General features: G+C 40.2%; 1 protein-coding gene across 2 annotated transcripts; it reads left to right on the forward strand.

The window, feature by feature from the left end:
• The first annotated feature begins 877 nt into the window (after positions 1-877).
• On the forward strand, positions 878-22,418 carry map3k7 (mitogen-activated protein kinase kinase kinase 7). 2 transcript variants are annotated; one of them, XM_053231829.1, is made up of 17 exons: positions 878-1,643; positions 3,743-3,853; positions 4,690-4,755; positions 5,022-5,067; positions 5,925-6,063; positions 7,462-7,590; positions 9,282-9,406; positions 9,992-10,122; positions 10,282-10,363; positions 11,542-11,654; positions 11,762-11,921; positions 13,490-13,570; positions 16,305-16,372; positions 16,916-17,009; positions 17,521-17,582; positions 19,086-19,201; positions 20,525-22,418. In XM_053231829.1, exons 1-17 carry the CDS (start codon positions 1,557-1,559, stop codon positions 20,703-20,705), a joined length of 1,791 nt encoding a protein of 596 aa, XP_053087804.1. In that variant the 5' UTR covers positions 878-1,556; the 3' UTR covers positions 20,706-22,418. The 2 variants fall into 2 exon arrangements, with proteins under 2 accessions (XP_053087804.1, XP_053087805.1); XM_053231830.1 differs by lacking the exon at positions 13,490-13,570 and having other exon boundaries at positions 880-1,643.
• The last annotated feature ends 1,570 nt before the right edge of the window (positions 22,419-23,988 follow it).

Below are 23,988 nucleotides of genomic sequence, written 5' to 3' on the forward strand. Positions count from 1 at the left end.
ATTTTTAAATAATTCAAATTTTAGTCACACTTAATTTTCTTTATGTATTATTATTATTATTATTATTATTATTATTGTTGTTGTTGTTGTTGTTGTTGTTATGAATAAATATATATTAATACATATTTTTATTTTTGTTTTTCTTTTTGTTTATTTATGATGATTGCTGTTGCTATAAATAAATAAATGAATAAATAAATAAATAAATGTTTTTCTTTTTGTTTATTTACTATTATTGTTGTTGCTGTGAATAAATATATAAATAAATACATATTTTTCTTTTTGTTTTTCTTTTTGTTTATTTACTATTATTGTTGTTGGTGTTTGTGCTATTTTTTTATTTTTGTTGTTGTTGCTATGAATAAACATCTAAACCAATACATATTTTATTTTTTGTTTTTCTTTTGTTTATTTACTATTATTATTGTTGTTGATGATGATGTTGCTGTTGTTGCTGCTGTCGTTATTATTATTAATAATAAATATTATTTTTGTTTTTAATTATTAGTTATTATTGTTCACTTTTTTTACCACTTAGCTTGACTCATAAAATATTTATAGAGAAAGATACTTGAAATGTTTGACGTTAATGTTAGTTAAAATAAGAAAGAAGTTGTAGCACAGACAAGCTATAATCCTGCTGTTATTGTAAAGTCTAATTTATAGTGATGAAAAAATAAAAGTTAAATATAGCCTTCAGAACAGCAGCACTATCAGATTCAACTTTCTAACCCTAAACTAATCGCCACAATAACTCAAAACCGGAGCAAGTTCGGGTCGAGAACTCAAACGCACAGCGCCTCCCTACACACGCGCACTACACGCGGCAGGTAATAAAGGCTCCCGCGCACTTTCTAGTGCACTACTTAGGGAGTAGGGGGTGATTCGGGACCCCGCCATGTGTACTGTTCTGCCCGAGAGCTAGAGCTAGAGAGCGCACACTTCCTGGAGCTGTAAGAAGCCGCTCTGGCAGCGCGGCCAGCGAACCAAAACAACACCAACAACATGGAGGAGACGAGTTAAAGCCCGGCCCGTGTGTGGAATGGGTGGAAGGACGTGTATCTGTGAGAGACGGACACGTGTGGCACATGTTTCAAAGCCAATGTCGGGGAGCCTGTGTTCATCCGCAGTCCAGCTCAGCTAAGCTAAGCTAAGCGGCCTAGCTAACTAGCTAACGCTACAGCACGCAGTGTCGCTGTCAGTATACTTTTATTTAGTTTATAGTTCCAGTGCAAAAACTCCACCGGTTGCCTTTCAAACCCGTTATTTTTGAACAGGTAACCAGAAAACATCACCGTCTCCTGTCACGTCCTTCGCACTTTCCACTAAAGTGAAGCTAGCTGCAATGCTAGCTTGTTAGCTAGCTAACTTTCCAAAAGTTGCTGCAAAACCCGTCAGTGTTGTGATGCCCGGCCTGGCAGTACACACCAGACACACTCTTACTTTTCTCACAGGCCTTTTTGCCACCTACTGAATGTTCCTAGCTTCTGGAAAACGCTTGTATTTTCACGCGTCGTGTTTTTAATGCTTGGTGTTAGCTAGCTAGCTGGCTAGCGATGTCTGTCCCGTCCTCAGAAATGCTCGAGACGCCTCCTGGATATCCTTTCGAGGAGATTGAGTATGGAGACATTGAAGTGGAAGAGGTATGAGATATAACATGATGTGACATTTGATTGAAGAGACATCTTTTCTATCTAGCTAGCTATGGGAATAAATTCAGCTTGATTCACTAAAAACAAAATCAATGCACATTTAAAGTGTCTCTGAAATCCAAAATATTCTTCTGTACCTGTTTCTTAATGTCATGATACAGGATCTAGAGGGAATTTAAAAGAAAAAAAATACCAAAAACTAGCTTTAATTTTATAGTTCAAGGAAAAGCATACCACTTTTTTTTTTTCTTCTTTTTTTCGATGACTCATACCTGTACTAATCTTGCGGTCGTCCAATTAAACGCTCTCTAGAATGTATAAGTCCCGCCCCCTTAAGCAGCGGTCACACTAGGCTTTCAGCACGCGGGATTTCTTCAGAGAATGCCACGAATACAGGCGGCAAACGGATACGACATGACGCTCCAAGACGTTTTTTTTTGTTGTTGTTGTTTTTATTTATTTATTCACACACCATGGATTCTGACGCGCTTCTCTACTGATGTTGATTTTAGATCCTTTTAAAGCTGCGGTGTATAAAACAGGATGGCGCGACAGTGCTGTAATCAGTGCTCCCTCCATCTTGGATTTTCTGAAGAGGTGACGCCGTGACGTGTCAGTCTTCTATCGGTCACACGTCTTCACGTGATGCGAATTCGCAGGTCAACAAAGAGTTCTCGAAAGTTGAAATTTGGAACGCTGCGAAACGCAAAACTCTGGCAATCGCATGCGTATGAGCGGAAGTCATTTGAACTGAAAAGTCGAGTGTGAGCGCCGCTTCAGAGTGGGTTACGCGCTGCGTTCACGCCATGTCGGAATTACCGTAATTACTACATGACAACCTGGACGTTCTACTCACAGCTGTTTACGTCCTCGGACTCGGAATTATCACTATCCATAGACAAAACCACAATGCAACAAGTAACAGTTTTCCATTAAACTATATTATAGGTCTTTCGTTTATTTTCTGATTAATCGTGCATGATTTAGACATTAATAATAGTCAATTATACGAATTATTACACAGAAATATTACGAGATAACTACTTAACTACATTTGACTGCTGAAGCTCGTCGCCATTTTGAGTGTTTTTGTCTGAGCTCTCAGAAAATTCCTAGTTTACAAGTTGTAATTACGAGTTCCAGGAGGACGTGAGCGCTTTTTACAAGTCGGAATCTCGTAATTACGGGAATTACCACGTGGCGTGAACGCAGCTTTGCGTCTGCTTGTTTTTACAGTAGCAGGAATTGTGTAGCAATTCAGCTATATAACATACAACATCAAATCAAAATGGCTGCTCACATCTAACAAACCACACACTTTAAATGTTTTTTTGTTTGTTTTTAACTCTTAAATGAGAGGTTCACGTTCCAAACTCCACTTCCGAAAGCATTAAAGGTATAATAGTCAATTTTTTAAAAAGTAAACACTCGTTTGTGTTTGGATGCGCTTCCTGTCAGTCATGTTTATAGACACTCTACAGGCAACTGTAGATCCGAGGGGGCGGAGCTTCATTAATATGGGTGGGATGAGCTCAAGGAGTAAAGAAAATAAAAAAAATTTAAATCTCAAATCTACTGATTTAACTGTTAAAGACTTACCTAATTCACCTTCAAGCTGAAAGCATTCATCCTCGCTGCAGAACCAAAAAGTCCAGAGGGTGGAGCTGGACCCAATCCAGCTCCTCCTATAACCCTAACTCACAAGACACTGTACAGTGCAGTACAGCAAACACACTTATCCAACCTGAAACACACTGAGTTGTCTTTTAGTCAGACTCCGCCCAGGTAGGAGGAGCTGGAGCTGGTCTGACTCCACCCCCTGGACCTTTGGTTCTGCAGTAAGGGGTACTTGCAGCTTGTTTTAGCCACGAACATGGTTTGTTGGTGTATTTTCATTCCCTTTTCCAGACATTCCTTGCTGGACAGACAAACTTATCTGAATTTCTGCAAGAATTTGTGGAATTTGTGTAAGTTCATGGTTACCAAGTTTTGGATGCCAAAGCGTTGCTAATCGCGTCGTCTTTACACAGCACCAGTAATATAGTGTAATGTTTAAAATGAACTAAAAGCCTTTGTTGTCATTTTTTCAGGTGGTGGGCAGAGGAGCTTTCGGAGTGGTATGCAAGGCCAAGTGGAAAGGCAAAGACGTGGCCATCAAGACCATAGAGAGTGAATCAGAAAGGACTGCTTTTTTTGTCGAGGTACGATCTAATCAGGCTTAAGGCGCTTCCTTTGAGCTCGGTTGATCTTCACATAATCCTGGGTTTATCCTGATGTCTTTCTTTAGATCCCTGTTCCAAAATCATGGCCTTAAAGACCTTAAAGGAAAACTGTACCATCAAACACAATAAATGTGTTTCTATTTACAGCGATTCTGGTGTTAATTTGTTGCAACATAGCATAGAAGTAGTGGAGATGTTGGAATCAAAGTCCCAGAATGCTTTGCAGCTGTAGAGTTAGTTACAGCAGAGGCTCGGCTCAGCTAGTTAGCGATCTATAAGATGACGAGCGCGATGCCGTCGACGGCGACATTAGCATGAAAGTTGAAGGTTGGGAAGCTGTTTGAGCCGAGCGTACAGATGAGGAGGTGAGAGAGCTGGACAGACTCAAAGACTAAAGCGCCGCCGCATCGCACTTATTAACTAGAGATGAAGCAAGGACTAATTGCCACAGCAGGCTGCCAAACAGCACTATGTTTAAATACATAATTTTAACTCTGTGTTTCAGATCTTTTTTATGATCAGAAGCCGAGTAACAGACTTGTTCCCTCGCCAGAGAGTTGAACATTATTCAGAAGAGGAAATGAGCGAATGTTTCCAACTTATGCACATTTTATGATCAGTTTTACTGCATGGCATACATTATTTATTAAAATAATATTAGCTAACACTTTTTAGTTTAGTTTCTTCGTTTCCCAGGCCACCAGAACATGAGCTAGCTGATGAATCTGCTTGTATGATTTGTTCACCAGACTCCACTTCAAGCCGCTTCTTGTTTTTTCTTTGTTTTTTGTTTTTTTCTTTCTTTCTTTCTCCAGCTCCGTCAGTTGTCTCGCGTGAATCACCCCAACATTGTGAAGTTGTACGGCTCCTGTCAAAACCCTGTAAGTCTTTGTTTGCACTTCAGCTGAAAGTTTCATTCAAGATCCAATCATTCCTGCATTTATTGTGAGCAGTGGTTCATTTATTTTGTATTCACATTTGTCTCTTTAAACGTTTCTGTTTAGGTCCAAACGGTTAAAAATGACAAATAATGTTGTCCTATCGTGTGTATTTAAATCCTGTTCTGGTCCGGGTCATTCTTTAGATTGTTAGATGATCAGATCTCAGTGCAGATCTCACTTATTTGGGAATGTGTTTCTCTCTGTAGGTATGTCTGGTAATGGAATATGCAGAAGGCGGCTCTCTGTACAATGGTGAGTGTTTTAATAATTCAAAAGAAAGGTGGGTCCTAAAGAGAAAATCTTCCTTGTATTCAGTAGATCCGAAAGAACTGAAAATCCAAAATGTAAATCAATTTTTTTTTTAAAAAAAAGGTGCATTAATAATGCGTGAATAGCTCAGTCTCGTTTCACAGTATGCCCTGCTGCAATAGTCTGGTTCCTGCATCATTTCCCAGCACGTCTGTCTGATCGTAGCGAGCACACAGTGTGTGTCACGGCCTCCAGCAGGTGCAGTGATTCAGCATTCTGATCAAGGATCTTCTGAATTATGGAAAATAATGATGATTTGTTTAGACCAGGGACGTCAAGCGTGCAAAGCACAGCCCAGGATCGGCTGGATAAAGCTTCTTATCTGGTCCACCAAATGAATTTAGAATCCGTGCTCGAAATTAAACTCGTCTTGTGAACTGTAACTGGAGTAAAAAAATTGTTAAAAAAAGGAGCAATAATCTGAGGTACTGACAAAATATTTTAATAAGTCATTCTTTATTAACAAGTTGAAAAAATGTATTCTCTTTCCAAAATGAAGTGGGTTAGCAGTTTCCCAGCAGTGAATACTGAGTGAATATTTATGCAGTCAAAAAAAAATAATAAAAAACTTCTGTGGTAAATGATTTTGCAAATTATATTAATTTTTTTTCCTCCCTATTTCAGTGTTATGGGTTATATTGTGTAGTTTTATGATGTATGTAATCCCAGTTAAATCCATTTCAGTTCCATTCGGAGGGGCGGTGAATACTTGCATATTCGCTTCGCTTACTCACCCGATTCATCCAGAGCGTCCTGTGTGCGTTTAAATGTCACATCATTTTCTCCGCTCGCTCCCACAGTGTTGCACGGCGCAGAGCCACTCCCCCACTACACAGCGTCCCACGCCATGAGCTGGTGTATGCAGTGTGCTCAGGGCGTCTCGTATCTCCACGGCATGAAACCAAAGGCGCTCATTCACAGGGACCTCAAGCCACCCAAGTAAGCACTGCACTACCTCCACCTCTTCACTCACTGTGTCCTCAATGGTCCACTACCTGTGCTGGTGCTCTATTTTAACATCACGTTAAACTTCTCGTGTCACGCACTGGAAGCTCTTTCTGCCGCAGCGCTGCAGAATTTCGATTGGAGGGTGTTGATTTATTTCCTATAACAGCAGCTCTGACGGTAGTTTCAGTAGATGTCGCAAGGCAAATCATTATATGTTCTTGGCCTAATACGTTCTCGTATTCTCGTATCTATAGTAACAACGTACATGGGGGCTTGTATAGCGAACACTTCACAACGGATTAAAAATGTGTGTAATCGTTGATGTGGTGATGTTTTATTTAGCTTTTTTGGAAGGAGTCTCCAATGTCAGCATATAACTTTTTTTAAGTTTTACGACTGTTTATAGTGATAACACAAACATGTAGCTACAAATGGATAAAAAGTACAATGTGTTGTTCTTTAATACATTTAAAACATTGTAATCATGGACAAATTGCTGTGGTATAAGAGAAATAAAACACATGGGGAAAATAATCAACTTTCTCAGGTGGTAACAGTAAAACCGCTTTGCGTCAGGCGGCATCACACTCTGCTGCTGATCAATTTTCTATAAAATCATGCCCCCAAGTGTTTTATTCCTTACTTATTTCACTAATTTTTATCTGTTAACATGTCTTGAGCTTTGATTATTCTTGAATATATTCTTATATTCAAGCCAGTATTCAATAGTTTAAGCAGTTAAAGTATTTAGTGCTGTAGTGCGCAGTTTTAAATTTAAACACCCTCTTTTTACACCGTTCCTTCTTTTATTTCAGAGCTGCTAGCCAAATCCTCTGAATTTTATATCCAGATTAGGTGGAACAGTATGTAGAATATGCGACACGGCCAAGGCGTGTGTGTGAGTGTGTGTGAGTGTGTGTGAGTGTGTGTGAGTGTGTGTGAGTGTGTGTGAGTGTGTGTGAGTGTGTGTGAGTGTGTGTGTTGCTTGTTTGCAGCTGGTTATTTACGGGCTGTGATTGGAAAAGCCTCTGGAAACAAAGTGACCGAGCAGCTGCTTGTCTTCCTACCGAGTCAACACCACCACGCCCAGCATATTGAACATCGATGGAAAGCTTACTGCTTGTTTAATTTAGATCATTTGGCTTTGATTATTTATTATGAGTAATTAAATTGCATTTTTTTTTTTTTTTTTGGTGTTAGTCGTCTCTCGGTCATTACGTATCACTTCCTGTCAATGGAGAGTTTGTGCTACATCATGGCTTATGCACTGCTTCCAAAACCAAATGTGTTCATTTAGAGGGTTATTAATTTGTGTTCTGCGTTTTGTGATTCTGCACTGATAATTTAAAGCCCTCATGCTCATTTGGTTTATCTGTGTCATTTCCGCAGTCTGCTGCTGGTCGCCGGAGGCACCGTTCTCAAGATCTGTGACTTCGGGACGGCGTGCGACATCCAGACGCACATGACCAACAACAAAGGCAGCGCAGCCTGGATGGCTCCCGAGGTGTTCGAAGGCAAGTAGGAGGGGAAAGGGGCATCCAGCTAATCACACACAAGCTGCCCTAAAGCACAGCAGCACAAAGATCATGCTAACACGCTGAAATTAGCATCTTATTGAAAATTCTCTCTAATCGAAGGCATTAACAGCACGCATGATGCCATCCTTTATTCATGCTTCATTTAAGACATGAGGTTTAAATGAACCGCGTCTGAGGAACAACAAGCAGCTTGTGGGTCTGAATAGAAAAAATACGTACCATCTGTTAAAGTCGTAGCATTTCAGATCTTTAAAAAAAGGCTTCAGATTGTAACATTTGGCACAGAGCAGTGGTTCTGATCTTTCTTTACGAGTCGCATTTGCCTTTTTGTGTTTTACAAAATGCTTTACAAAAGGAACAAGTTGTAAGCAGGAAACACCAGATGCTTTTCAAAATGAAATGCACCTTTGGATGTTCTAAACACTTTTAAACTATATATAAATTTTAAAAAATTGACTTTAAATGAAGAACACCACCACATGATGTATGTGTTTATACAACATCACTGCTGAATTCTCGACTCTGATTGGTCAGACAGTGTTGATTCATTTTCCATAACAGCAGCTCTGACAGTAGTTCCAAGCGTTTTATTATACGGGTTCGTATAATAAAACGCTCGTTCTAATACGCAGTCAGACGTGTCGTTCTTTAATTAATAAAAAAAAGTAATCACTTGCTAATTGCACTGGTGTTAGAGAAATGAAACACTTTGGTATGTGCTGTTGTTTAAAAAAATAATAAGAATAATCAGCTTTGGGGTGATAATTCTAACTCTGCTCTGTTGTCGATTTATTTTCCTCGAACATCATGCCCCAAGCTGTTTTATTCCTTATTTAGTTTTGAGTTACTTATCGCAAAGAAGGACAGCGACTGCTCTAAACTCTAAAGAAATTACATTTAGCACATTTAATATGCAACGTTGGATGAAACAGGTTAATCATAACATGACTTTACTCGTCTTTTTGGGGTTTTTTTTTTTTTTTTGTCTTACCCTTCACAAACTACAGAATAGTTAAGATGTTATTACACACATAATGAAGAACGTTTGCCTGAAGTGCAATTAGGAGGATTGTGGTCTCGAAGATTAACAGACACATTCGTTACAGCCAGCATTTGAAATGAAATGAACTTGATTTCAGCTTAGGATATGAAGGAAAAAAAAAAACGGGCACTGGGCTGCGAGTAGGTCGTTATCTTGTTTGTTAATATAGGAACAGCCCTCCCATGCTATTAGAGCTGTGCTCATTAGAGGAGCGAAGCTAACACTGCTCATTTGCTTTACTGATAAACGAATTAGCAGAAGACCTCAGCGAGACGGTGCAAAAAAAAAAAAAAAAAAACATATGTGTGATGAACGATGTAATTGAAGCATAATAAGAGGGGTAATTAAGCCTCTCTGAGGTACCACAAGAGGAAATTGCCTCCTGCTCAGAAGAAGGGGGCAGATACAGCATTAAGGTGCTGGGGATTATCTCAAGTGTGCTCAGTGAAACGAGGATTCATTTGTCAATTTGTCACATAATCCTGTCTTTGTTTTGGGCATTGCGTCTGCTCTGTCAGTGTGTAAGCCTATTTTTTTAATTCTATTTTTGGTTTCATGTCTGTCAGTGTGCCTGTACTCATTCTGCATGTGTGTGTGTGTGTGTGTGTGTGCGCGCACTTTATAGGCAGTAACTACAGCGAGAAGTGTGACGTGTTCAGTTGGGGTATTATTCTGTGGGAGGTGATCACACGCAGGAAGCCTTTTGATGAGATCGGAGGACCAGCCTTCCGCATCATGTGGGCCGTGCACCGTGGTGAGTCCCTCTTACAAACACAAACACGCCGTAACCATTTAGACGTATACCGAGTTGCCATTTTATGAGGTGCACCTACTATACAGGTGCTAGGGATGGCTACTAGAGTACTTCCAAAGCTACTTGTAAAATGCACCATCACGTCATATTAAAACACAGCATATCAACAAGATGGAATTATTCCCACAAACACTGTGTCGTTATTTGGTTTTAATTATTGTACTTTTTTAATGTTGTTAATGTCATTCGAAAATGGAAACCTAAGGCACCAAGGCTGATAAAATCATCACTGATTGTATAAAAAGTGCATTTATATCTCTGGTGTCCCTAATATAGTGGCAACTCAGTGTAGGTAGGTTATTTTACATCCTAGATCTAACCTAGAAATGAATTGCAGGGAGTTAATATAGCGGTGTGTATGTGTATGTATATATATATATATATATATATATATATATATATATATATATATATATATATATATATATATATATTTTTTTTTTTTAAATTGGTGATTTGATTGATAGATTGATTGGTTGATTGGTTGATTGATTGATTGATTGATTGATTGATTGGTGTGCTCAGGAACTCGTCCTCCTCTCATTAAGAACCTGCCCAAGCCCATCGAGAGTCTGATGACACGCTGCTGGTCCAAAGATCCCTCACAGCGGCCTTCCATGGAGGAGATCGTCAAAATCATGACCCACCTGATGAAGGTACCCCGCAGTCTGGCACTGTACAGCTCTCGTCACGTCTAAATGCAGCCTAAGATGCTGTCGTGTGTCTTTCTCTTTCTTATGTAGATGTCTTTCACACCTTCATCTCTCCTCATCTCTTCTCTCTCTCTCTCTCTCTCTCTCTCTCTCTCTCTGCAGTATTTCCCTGGGTCAGACGAGCCGCTGCAGTACCCGTATCAATATTCGGATGAAGGCCAGAGTAACTCTGCAACCAGCACAGGTATAGAGATTTACACCAGGCAAATAAAATAAAAGTTTTAAAAGATGCAAGTGTTGTATTGAGGAGGGGAAAAAAATCATCCTGAGCAAACTTCGCAACACGTCAAAATGCATAGGGAATCGTTTTGTAATCACATTGTGGCACCCTGAATTAAAATCAAATTGGATTGTGAGATCCTTTTAGAGATTCCCATCGCTAATACACATCACCAGAAAATTAAATCAGCCATAAAACCAACTCTCAGTGATGATATTGCTACGTTGGTTCTGGCAGAAAATCATAACACTGACATGTTGTGCTGCGAAGTTTCAAAAAGACGTGTCTCAAAGTTTTGAATATCTAGATATTCACATTTATCTTGGTGTTCATTTACTTCATCAGGTGCTCGATTAAGGTATATGTGAAAGGTGTGAAGCATGAAAAAAAGATATAAAGTGTTTATCATTGTGTAGGATTTTTTACTAGCATACTGTACATACATTCATAAATATAGTCGAGTAAAAAAGTGACTATTATAAATATTTATAGTTATACCTGTGGCTTCTCTTCCAGAAGAGAGACAGTTCAGCGCTGCATCTAAACGTGTTAATGCATATAAAATGAGACTAACGACAATCTGAAAAAGGCAAGGGTAAAATTTCGATAGTATTCTTGAGCTAGCTGTTCTTTAGATGTTTATTCTGGATATTTATTATATTACAGATACAATACACTGAAAGTTACAAGGCTGACCTTGACCTTGTATATATCACGTGTACCTAAGTACTTCTGCTTAAATACTCATCCCAGGACTTTATATTCACAATCGCAGTCACACTTACTACTGTTTGAATAATAGTATACAGTTGTAGAAGAGTGATTATTTATAATCTGCTGTCAGTCACAAGAGGATGGTTCCTCTCAAGGGTTCTTCCTCATGTCTTATCTGTCACTGTCACCTCTGGTTGGCACATTAAGGATCGAAGTTATTTAGTTACTAGTACTATTACTGTTTACATACTATTATAGTCCATATTTATTTAATGTTGCAGATATTTGAACAGAAAAATGGTTAAACACTCATTCCTAGATCAGAGCAAAGCTACTGTTCTTGTCTTTTTGTGACTGGTTTGAATTGTAGATGTGCTGTTTGTGTTTGTGTGGTTTAATCAAATCCTTGTATGTGTTTTGCGGCTCAGGCTCCTTCCCCAGCATGAGCAACAAGAACGACGGCAGCATGGATCACGGCACTCCGGCCGGCACCAACGACACCATCAAGACCATAGAGAAGTTCGCACCATTCAAACCAAAGGCAGGGGTTTATGCGATTAATATATTTAATAAATATCTGCATGTATTGTACTAATGAACGCCTGTGGATGTGTAATGTGTATTCATGATCCGCGTGTGCTCGGGTAGGCTGATCCACTGAGGCCTGGGCATTCTCTGTCAAGAGGGGGCAGCGTTGAGAGTCTGTCAGTGCCAGGCAGAACACACTGCCTGCCCTCATCCGACAGCAAACGAATGAGCGCCGACCTCTCTGAGCTCAGACAAGATGACAAGATGCCCTTCTCTCCAGGTAACACACACAGACACACACAGTTATACACACGTTCTAGATGAACCCCAGTGTTTTTCAACGAGTCACACATTTAATATTTCTTTTCCAGCAAAATGAAACCTCTGCATTTCAGAGTCTTAGGGGAGAAATACGATTTCTGATTATTAACTCATTAATTCATTTATTCGCATTCCGAAAGTCAATCACTAGAGACTGAATTTTAAACGTCCATCACATTTTTGTTTCTAACCTTCATCTCTAACCTTTAGCTCATTTGATATTGTGCGCTAATGACAGTCCTTGAGACAATACTCTATCCACCCGCTTCTGTTTCCTGAGAGCAGCTGTTGAATCCATCAATCAGAGCGAGTTGAGTTGAGAATCAGCAGAGTTTCAAACACAAGATTGGAGCAACACGCTAAAAAGTAATGACAGTTTTGGTGCCAAGGATTTGTGGCATCCAGGCGATTAGTTAGAATCCAAGTTTAGTATTTACTTTAAAGGTGCAATAGTTGTTGTTGGGTTTCTTTTTTTTTTCCTTTTCTTTTAAAAATTCCTTGCTTGTACAAATAACCTGGAAGATATGTAGGAAAAGTTTATGAAGTGGCTAAAACGACCCATTTGGAAAAATGACTTCCAGTCCGAATGCTTGTTTGTGTTTGGATGTCCCTCCTGTCAGTCATTTTATAAACACTATACTCTATGGGCCACGATAGATCCTGGGGGCGGAGCTTCGTGAACATGGGCAGGAATGGAGGAGTGGGCTCAAGGAGTTAACTCCAAAATTATTTCCACTGTGGAGTGATGTATATTTTGCTTTCGAGCTATTTCTAATATTTATAAGTACCTTTGAATGAAGTAGACAAAAATATATAAAGATCTATTTATAGTGATGGTGTCAGTGATGCAGCGTGTAACCACCTCACTTAGAGCACCAGGGTCCTCCGTTCAGTCCTGGGGTTCCTCAGGGTTCTCCGGTTTCCCTGCACCTCCCAAATGCATGCCAGTAGTTGCATTATCTCTAAATCCCATCTAAGTGTGAGTGTGTGTGTGACTTCAGTACTTCAGTACCGGGATAAAGCAGCTAATGTAAATGAATGAATGATAAATATCTATTGATGGATTTCAACAACTGCCCCTGCAAGTTTTAAGTAAAAAGGCTAGCTAGTGGATAGGTTGAAACATGCAGGGATATTTCTTAAAGAATGTGAAAACAACACGGTTAAACTAAAAAAAGATTGTGTTTCTGTTACTACCCCAGCAATTCACCAAAATTCTTTCATCATCCTAACTGTTGGCGAAGGTTCACACAGCACTCAGGTTCCTACATCACACACTGTTTAGGACAGGGGCGCAACGCTCTGTTCTTCTCTCCAGCACCGCTCCCACTCCGGCTCTCTTCCAGCCCTGCATGGCTGTGTTTGTTGCATCCTGCATGTCTGCATGTGTCCCGTCTGTTCCTGGATGTATGCGCCTTGCACAAGATGTCTCACAACATGTGTCTTGTCCATCAGCTTGCTAATGTAGGTGTGTGAGTACAGTCTGCATGTCGGTGTACGCAGCTCTATATGTATGTGTTTTTGCAGCGCGGCCGCAGTATAAACGAGGCCACCGCAAAACAGCGTCACATGGCACCATTCTGGACATTCCAGAGATCATCGTCACAGGTATCGGAGCCGTGCCGTGCCGTGCCGTGTCGTCCCGTTCCCCGGGCTTTGTCGCTGCTGCTGAATTCTGACTCAATCAGAGCAGTGTGGATGTGTAGATAACCATGGCTGGTACTCCAGGACGTAAAAACCCACACATACACTGATCAGCTTGCTTTATTCACCTGGAAGTGAATGCCTAAGAACAGATTAGTAGCAAATTTGCTAACTAATTTAATGACAGTGACATTCCTATTAGAGTAAATCAGCATTTATATCAGCTCATTAAGGAGCCTGCTGTTGGATTAAGTCCTGGAGTAGCACCCACTGGTTCTCTGTCTGATCTCTTTGTCTCTTTTTTTCCCCCCTATGTGGCTGTAGTGGATGTGACATCTTGCATTTCACTTTCCAGCCACTGATGGCTGATCTACACTTTTATTTTTGCCTTATGTTTCCATTACAGATATATGGAATTGTTTGAAATGTTGATGATTTCCCTTATTCCTTTGATGTTTTTAATGTCGATTGGCTCGATTGTCAGCCAGTTTATAGCTATTCCCAAGGAGAGCTTCAATGGTGTGGTCATTATAACAATATGCAGATCTGTTCTCTCAGCATACTTCATGCGGATACGACGTCTGGCTAGCTTTCACGAACAATATGACGTAATTGAAGGGCAAACAGATGTGCTGATGAGGCAGCTGGGTGAACCCTGCCGATGACCGTTACAAGCAAGGCGTGTCCAATCCGTTTCATTCCAAGATAGATGGAAATTTAAAAAAAAAAAAAAAAAAAACAGCGCCACCTAGTGGACTGGAGCACACTGGCCAAACATGAAATTCTCTCATACTTTCTGTGAAAGAATCCTCACAAACGTCGTCTCTGCATTAAGTATGCTGAAGCCTATAGTCATAAAGGATCTCTAAGAAATCTGATCTAATCAAAAGTCATACTCTTCTGTTGCTGTTTTGTAATCAAAGGCTCCGGGTGTGGTAGTGTCTGTTTCGGACATGGGTTTTAGAGTTTCCTTAACGTTCTTAATTAATATCCAAAAAGTCTTGAGTGTGTTCCAAGTGCAAAACCTTGCAGTGTGTTTGCCTTCAGGTTCAGTTTTAGGTTTTTACATCATGACATGTTTTAGCGTTTTAAACTAGATGTGACCATCTTTTATTACGATTTATAACATATAAAACATAACGTCCAATTCCTCAGTTACAGCAACAAGTCTCTCTGCCGTATTTTTCAAATGTTCAGTAGCAACACATGATGATCCAAGGCTCAGAAATAAGAACTTGGACGGGATCTGTCCTTCGGCAGTGCAGCAGAGAGCACTTCTTCACATTCATTAACTCTGCGAAAGTGCACCTCATTCATTCATTCATTCCGCTCACACTGAAGGGTCGTTGCTATTATTATCTGCATTCGTGAAAAAAACGAAACAAATGGGGATGTTGAAGGATGACGAGGAAGAAACGAGGGAAAAGGCCGCTCTTACTGAGGCGTATTTCCTAACAGCGCTCACTTGTTACTTTTTGTTTCCTTACCATCATCACTGTGGTTTATCAACACGTTATAAACGTATAAATGGCTCTTTCTTATTTATTTATTTATTTATTTATTTGTTTTCTTGCTTCATTTCTTTTCTTTCTTTATTATATTTTATTTCTTTTCTCTTGCTTGTTTACTTTTTTCTTGCTTTCTTGTTTACTTCCTTCCTTTGATTTCATTTCTAGCTTTCATTTTTTCTTTCTTGCTTGCTTTCTCCCTCACTTTCTTTTCCTTTCTTGCTGGCTTGCTCTTTCCCTTGCTTTCTTTTTTCATTCTTTCTTTTGCTTGCAGTCTTTCTTTCTTGCTTGTTCTCATTCTTGCTTTGTTTCTTTCTTTCATTCTGTTTTGCTCGCTCGCTTCTTTCGTGCTTGCTCACTCGCTTGCTCCTTTTCTTCCTTTCTTTCTTGCTTGTTTGTTTTTCTCTCTTTTTTGCTTTCTTTTTTTCCTTCCTTCTTACTTTCTTTATTTCTATTATTTTATTTATTTTTTTCTCTTTTTTTTTTGTTGTTTATTTATTTTCGTGCTTATTTACAGATTTCCTTCCTTCCTTCTGACCTTCCAAAAGAATGTGTCTTATAGGTGTGTGTGTGTGTGTGTGTCTTATATTTCTGCTATAACCTTGTGAATAAGGAATATCAGTAAACAGGAACTGAATTTAATTTACTTGCCATTGAATACAGTTAATATTTGAGACAGGTTGCCTTGTATTTTCATTGTCTGACTCATGAAATGGAGAATGAGGGATGCTGACTCACTAGTTAAGAGAAGGGCCATGTGTGGTACTTCTTGTTAGACTATTTTTGGTTATATGCTTTGGTAATACATCTCCTGTCTGTTCCTCTTATGATCTTCCAAACACATTCACACAATCTACTGTTAATTGCCGCTGATTTGTGAGAGAAGCTGTTTTACCAACACGAGCGAGGCCGCCCATGTGTTCATGTTGGGGTGTGTGTGTGTGTGTGTTTTTAGTGGCGTGGAATCGGGTCACGTTTGGGCCACGTATGAGCCTGTGTTGTTGACATGAGAGCGTGCTGGGAGTCAGGGGTAATTCTGTGCAGCTGTCCCTGTGTCACACACGCCCACCTCTTAGTCCTGCTCAGGGACAAGAACCCAGACAAGCGTGTAGCCTCCAGACTCACTCCTCGTTCTCCACTCTTGCTTTCTCTCTCTCTCTCTCTCTCTCTCTCTCTCTCTCTCACTGTAGCCACCTGTGACCTTAGACGGAGGTCAGTACAGGATCTGCCTGCCGCCTTCCCTGGAGAGACAGGACAGGTAAGAACCTCATCTTCTCCTGTACACTGTGATGAGCAGTTTAATGCATCGGTTTTGAAAAGACGATAAGATGATATAGTGGAAGATAATAGCCATTTGGACCTTATCTTATGGCTTGAGCAAATGTGCACCTCTCTCATATTCTGCCATGAACATGTTTAGAGGAAAAAAAAAAAAGGCCATTTAATATTAATTCAAATTTTTACCAAGGCGGAAAATAAATGGATTAAGGCTCCAAATGTACTTTCTGCTTGGGGTGTAGATATAAAGCTAATAAATATACAGGTGAAGTATACAGTTGTTAGATTAGTCTACATAGAGTGTTTATTTTGTTTTTATTTAAATTCTCATCTTCTATCAGAGCAGTCTATAGAAATCCAAAGATTCCCAAACTTTAAACCAAATTTGCTCCATTAAAAGCCTATTTTAAAGTAGAACATGACTAGATACGCATTAGCAATAAATCACAAAGTCATCCTGACAAGCATTTTAGGCCTGTATAATTATTAATTATGAATTATTTTCATGATTGACAATTTGCAGGAAAGCAGGAACAGCAGCAGGTCGTCCAGTCCCAGCGTAAGGATGATCACGCCCGACAAGAACAGATACAGTTTCTCTCCCGATGACCCTACAGGTACTTACACACCCGATATGCGTTCCTCCCTGGTTGCAGGAACACACTGTGAATTTTCGGACGTCTTCATTTTTGTCTTTTAGAGTTTTGGTTTTCTTCATCAGCGCGGCCTTAGTGAGGCTCCTCGGCTTTCTGTTAATGCGTGTGAGAGTTCTAGAGAGAATCAGTGTCATTAGTGATCTTTCAGTACAGCAGCTCTAGCAGGGTTGCAGACATTACGTAAGTCTCATCATCACTCTAGTCTCTCTTTCACACTCTCTAATTAATGACGGTGAGCCGGGGTTATTTACAGACCGTCTGTGGATATGTGTGCTCACTCGAAACAGCTTATACTTATATACAGGCAAAAGATGACTGATTTTCTGCAAATGCACCTGGATATAATGTATCGTAAATGGTAATCAGAAGTAAAAAATAATGACTGAAACTGCAAGTGATGTACTCAGTCTTTTTCTGAGTATCTTATCTATGTTCTTACCTGACCAAATTTGTTCTTTTCTCTGTTCCATAGACACTAATGGTTCTGATAACTCCATTCCCATGGCTTATCTGACACTGGATCACCAGTTACAGGTACACATTCATCTACTAGACGTCTACGATACGACAGGGTGCACGTTTACTTTTACTCGTACTGCAATGCTCCATTACCGACATCTGATACCACGCGACATTATGTGAGGCAAGCTGTTGTAGCGCTAATGAACCAGCAACATGAAATGATGATGATGGCAATCAAAGCAAAGCAGACTGCAAACCTTGCTCTGTGAAAATATCGAGAGGAAGAACTACACCATCTTTCTACTGTCTTGTCAAGAGTGCGAAGACGGCCAACCTGAGCGCGCAGTGCAGTTTCAGCAATCGTGGTTTTTTTTAAGATGAGTACAAGGTGCCGTGAATTTTGTGCACAAAAAAGTATTCGTTATCGTGGCGCAGTGATGTGAGCGCAGAAAGTAGCTGTTGCGTGTGAGAGCAGTTCACTTCTGCGAGCACTGAGACAGCCACGTTTCCTTCCGAGGTGTAACTGAAATGTGGATTTTAATGACCACACTCGACGATAGTGTTTTGCGCACACACGCTCTCTATTAAAGATACCGTTTAAACATCTTCTAACATAAAACTGAGCAGTTGATTGCTAGCAGCACACAGCAGGGGAAAAAAAATGCTATAGATGCATCCCTAATAATGATTCCTGGTTTCTTTTCAATATACCTCCAGTTCTCTTGGCAGAACAGACAATCCGTGCTGCTTAGGTCTCCCCAACCGATCCTTCCTCCACAATTTTTTTTTCTTATTTCTCTTTACTTGTTTCTGTAAAAATAATGCAGATAGGCTTGTAGGACAGCTCTCTGGTTTATTTATGTGAGAAAGCAGGAAAAGCGCTTCACCAGGGATAGAAGTAAAAAAAAATCATGTGTGTGTGAGCCTCGTCTGCGATCGCTCGTGTAGCATACACACCGCTACATCCAAGTGCAAGGAACAAACGTATAAAGAGCTCAAGTTACTCTGCAATCACATAGTCTCATGTTGATGTTTACTCCATAAACGCTGCACTATTTAATGTTTTCCTCTTAACAAACTAGATTCAAGTCATCAGCTAATTATACACAAGAAATACATGAGCTAATTTAGAAAAACACATTAAGCAGTTCAGGACTGGAAAAACTTCAGCGTTCTCATTTTCCTTTAAATTAAACAGTGCCACTTTTCTGGCCTTCCCAATCAGTCTCCTCCAGCCCACCTCCCCCTCGCTTCACTTATTGCCAGTAGCATGGAAAAAGAAGGCTTCAAATTCAATCAAGTCTGGATTATAGCTCGTTACAGTCTCTCGAAAACGATGCTATTTACACTGTGGAATGTTTTCATGAATACGTAGCGGCAAATGGTTGCGTGCTGCATTAGTCAGGCGTGTATTTTTAAAAGTGCAGACAATCAGCGGTATAAATACACGTTTTGCATTGCAGACTAACAAGCTTTAAGCTGTGAAGCTGATTAATGGCCATGTGTGTGTGCGTACGTTTGTGTGTACATGTGTGGGTCTGAATTTTTAAATTTTTTTTTTTTTTTTTCCCCCAGCCACTCGCTCCATGCCCGAACTCCAAGGAGTCGATGGCTGTGTTTGAGCAGCACTGTAAGATGGCACAGGAGTACCTGAAAGTGCAGACGGAGATCGCTCTGCTCATCCAGAGGAAGTGAGTTCTGATTAACTGCATCTCACACACGTGCACACACACACACGTACGTTACAAAGTCCTGACACTGGAGACTCCTTCCATCTGTTGTTTCAGAGAATTTATTTTAGTTTATATGGATCACAAAGGCAGCTTTGTTTTATTATTGCGTTTTAAGATTTCCTTTTCTTAGCACGTTTGCATTTTGATTGAAAATCTGTGACTAGGAGAAAGAGTAAAGCCTAGCGGATCACATTTAAGCTTGGAGGCATGAGAACAAAGGCATCTCTTCAACGTTTGAAGTCAGGACTGGACACACACACACACACACTTGCACAAACATACCTCTTCCACAAGTCTTTAAGCAGCTCAAACAGGCATGAGTGCAGCAACTGGCATAGTTAAGACAGACTAGCTCAGTCTATATTTATAGAGAATGACTTGAAATTGGAATCTGCTGCGTGTGCACGTGTGCGTGGGTGCATTTTCACACGTTCTGCTCAGTGAGCTGTGGTCACACATTATGCTCAGAAGAGGCCCTGAAGACATAGTAAAGATATTAAAGTAAAGAGAGTTAAAACTCTCATTTCTTCATTTTCGAGTGGGTGATATGACAAAAATATTATATAACGACGCTTGAAAACATTTCGACAACATTTCGACAACATTTCGACATATTGGCCAGTTTATTTTTTTTCTCCTTTATTTTTTTCCTCTTAAGAAATATGGCTAAAGAAATACACCCCTCCCACCCCTCTAAAATTGACTATACTGCAAACACCAGAAAAATGAATGTAAATGCATTGCTTACTTGCATCAGACACGCTCATCCTGGTCAAGGATGGATCCGGAGCCTATCCCAGGAACGCTGGGAATGTTGAGGAGCGCATGGCGCAATGCACACCCAAATTCACACACTCATTCACACTTAGGGGCAATAGCACAGCTAGTTCACCTACCAGAACAAGCTGAGCTCAGGATCGAGTAGAGGACCCTAGAGCTGCTGCACCGCCTTCCATTCTGTAACACACCCAGTTTCACTTGCGTAATGTTTGTCCTGACTCGAAAATGGTGCGGTTTTTGTCCTGTTAGAGTACCCACGGTTTAGCAGTGGATCTGTTTTATGAGCTGAAGCTTTTTCTTCAACATCCTAATCTCTCTGTCAGGCCTGGAAAGTATCTACAATTCATCCGTATTGTAATGTAGTAATGTATAATGCCGACATAATAGCTTGTCTTCCACTGCTGTGGGATGGACAAGAGACATTTCTCTGTTCTCAGACTAAACCACTTAACACAGTCTCTCTCTTTCTCTCTCTTTCTGTGTGTGTGTATGTGTGTGCAGGAACGAGCTGATAGCCGAGCTCGATCAGGACGAGAAGGACCAGCAGAACACATCTCGTCTGGTCCAGGAGCACAAGAAGCTTCTAGAAGAGAACAAGAGCTTGTCCACCTACTTCCAGCAGTGCAAGAAGCAGCTGGAGCTCATCCGTGCACAGCAACAGAAAAGACAGGGCACGTCGTGATGCCCTTTCAGAAAAAAGGAGAAAAAAAATGCCGCAGACACAGACTGGCTCACTTACACCATGTCTTGTTTTTTTGTTTTTTTTTTTGTTTTTCCCCAGCCCCAGTTAATCATGATTTCCTCCTGTAGCAGCCTGTGTTTCGACGCCATGGATTGACTTGGCTGAGACTGACTGTGCACGAGCATGTCGCCTCCAGAACAGGATCGAGAGCATTTGAAATGCCAACTAGAAGTTCTCTTTTATTAAAAAAAAAAAAAAAAGAGCAGTGCGCTTGTATACACACTAATGCCCCTGTTGGTCCTAATGAGCCAAAGTTTAGCTTTTTTTTTTTTTTTTTAGTGAAGTGTGCAGATTCGAGGCCTTAGGGAAGGACCACGTCTGTGTAAATCCCATCGGTTCGCAGGAATGTCGGTTCGATTTGCCCTTCCTCACCAATCCCACAATTCCCCTGGAGGATCAGGCGATGCCGCTTTACTGGCCGTCGGTCCTTGAGAATGTGAACACAAAGCAGTTTTAAGTTACATGGATTCTAAACTGATTTTATTGTGTTTATATATATATATATATCTTAGTTCATATCTTATTTTCATTTTTAACCTTATGCAAAAACTATGTATCTTTTATGATATTTCTTGCTAAAGGCGTTTTAATGTTAAAAGGGGGATGTATTTTGCATATGCCTTGCACGTCGTACCTTGAACCCAGCACCTGTGACGAAATAAGGGAGCCTCACAAAAAAAAAAACAAAAAAAAAAGATGCAATATTTTAAACAGCTTTGTTTTCTTTTCAAGTTTATTAGCTGTAAAGCCAGATTAACCCGGCTCAGCAGTATAGCTTATGTTATTGTGATACCAAGACAGCTAATTAAGATTACAGTGTTGTTTTTTTTTTTCCTCTTTATTTATCATCCGCTGACCTTGTACGGTGACTTGCACACAGGTGTCGATGAGATAGAAGCTGTAGAATCACGCAGGCTCGTTCCTGCCTGATCTGTTGTTTTTTTTTTTTTTTTTTTTTCTTTTCTTTTTTTTTTTTTTTTTTGGAGTATTCTTAGTTCACATGTTGCCTTAGAGGTTTAATCGCTTGCATTTACTTGCGTTTTAATAAGGCGGACTCGTTAAGTGTAATTAACAGTATAACCAATTGGTGTGCGTGAGTGGATCTTTTTTTTTTTTTTTCTTTTATGCAAAGAAATGGAATCAGGAAGCTAACGTGAGCCAGATTTATTTTTTTTTTAATCTGGTCGAAGGTGTGGTGTTAGTATGCTGCAGAAATCACTGACCGTCATGTCCGTCGCTCACGATTCCACTTCATTCAGTCGTCAGTTACGTCTCATCTGTGTGAGAGTTCCCCTTTGTTGTATTTTAAGAAAAGAGCGTGTCCACTCAAAGCAGGTGACATCTCTTGTCCTTCCTGCCTCTGAAATCTGTCCCCTCTGGCATTTTTTTTGCACAGTCACCTTGTTCATGATGACACAAGTTAGCGTTTCACTCACAACTTTCTGAGCACGGAAAAAAAATTCACAATCTTTGTCTATTTTTTTTTCAGTTGTCATTTTTTCTGTACCTATTTGTTTGTTCCTCAAGTTGCATTTGTATGATGAGTGTCTGTACTTTGCGCTGTACATAAGACGTCTGATTTCTTAAGCTATGGGGAGCGGGATTGCACAGAGGAGTATCGCATCTTGAAATAAAACGGACAGGTGGACATTGTGCGACCTTTACTGTCTCTGTCTCACATGAATACCTATGAGAATTGACTCAGTGTTCACCAGGCTACAGTGTGCTAATAGCGCAGCCCCAAAGTTTATGATGTTTATATAGATTTTTGAAGAAAATGTTTTCAAGTACAGTTGGTTCTGAAAGTATGATGGCCATAAAAATTTTAAATCTCTCATTGAGACAAGTGTTCATTGGCATTTTTCAGTACTTTGTAGAAGCATCTTTGGCACAATTACAGCTTTAGGTCTTCTTGCACAACAAGCTTTGCACACCTGAATTTGTGCAGTTTCTCCCATTCTTCCTGGCAGATCCTCTCAAGCTCAGTCAGATTGGATGGGGAGCATTGTTTGAACTCCCAACTTCAGGTCTCACTGCAGACGTTGGCTGGGGCTGCTCAAAGACATTCAGAGACGTGTTCCAAAACCACTCCAGCTCTGTCTTTGGGTTGTTGTCATGCTGAACACTGAACCTTCACACCAATTTTAAGTTGTTTGAAATCTGGAGCAGGTTTTCTTCAAAGATCTGTCTGCTTTTATTTGCATCCATCCTTCCCTCAAATCTGACCAGTGTCCCCATCCATGCTGCTGAGAAGCACCCCAATAGCATGATGCTGCCACCACCATGCTTCACCACAGATTTAATAAGCAGTACTTGTTTTTGCCAGAGGTAGCACTAGTAGTTCAGCCCAACAAGTTGAATTTTTGTAACGCCAGACTAAAGGATGTTTCCTCATGCTCTCAGAGTGCCTTGAACTCAGAGGTGCCTTTGGTCTAGCCTCTCTACTGTAAAGGCCTGATTGATGGAGTACTTCCGAGATGGTTTTTGTTCTGGCATCTCTGCTTCCCATCTTTGCGGAGGACTTCTGAAGCGCCGTTAGAGTGGCCATTGGGTTCTTCGTCACCTCCCTGACCAAGGCCCTTCTAGCCTGGTTACTGAGTTTGGCAGGACAGCCAGCTCTAGGAAGGTTCCTGACTTCTTCCAGTTGCACAATAAAGGAGCCCCACTGTGCTCATGGGCACATTCAGAGCTTTAGAAGCTTTGATCAGCTTCCTTGGACTTCGTGACTTGGTTCTCGGTCTGACATGCACTGTAAATTGTAGGACCTTCTATACATAGGTATGTGCTTTTTCTAAGCAACGTGGTACAGATGGACTCCAGTGAAGTTCTAAAGACATTTCAAGATAATCGACGCAAACAGGATGCAAAAACTGAAGGGATCAGTTCTTTCCGAAGTCACTGTATAACTGCTCCACTCAACTTTGAGCCAAAATAGTAGAAATTTTCACTTATTCATTAAACTTTGAGTGGTGTGAAAATTTCAGCATTTTTGCCACATTCTTTTAAGAAACAGGCTTCAATTTGAAAAAACAAATCATAGTTAGTATTAAATCCATAGCCTTGTGTTATTGTGTCATAAAATGTAAGACCCAGTCATGTTCAAGTATGCAACATTCTTGTTTATATTTAAGAAAATCAATTATGTGTTTTTTTGTTTGTTTGTTTTTTTAAAATAAATTTTAAAATTCAAAGCTGAGCAGAGAAGCTCTGCAAAGTCCACCCA

The sequence above is a fragment of the Pangasianodon hypophthalmus genome, chromosome 30, assembly GCF_027358585.1.
Source record: "Pangasianodon hypophthalmus isolate fPanHyp1 chromosome 30, fPanHyp1.pri, whole genome shotgun sequence".
In the NCBI taxonomy this organism is placed as follows: Eukaryota; Metazoa; Chordata; class Actinopteri; order Siluriformes; family Pangasiidae; genus Pangasianodon; species Pangasianodon hypophthalmus.

Coding starts and splice junctions, on each gene's coding strand:
- map3k7 (XM_053231829.1), top strand. CDS start 1,557: ATGTCTGTCCCGTCCTCAGAAATGCTCGAGACGCCTCCTGGATATCCT. Junction 4,756..5,021: donor ACGGCTCCTGTCAAAACCCT/GTAAGTCTTTGT, acceptor TTCTCTCTGTAG/GTATGTCTGGTAATGGAATA. Junction 7,591..9,281: donor CCCGAGGTGTTCGAAGGCAA/GTAGGAGGGGAA, acceptor CTTTATAGGCAG/TAACTACAGCGAGAAGTGTG.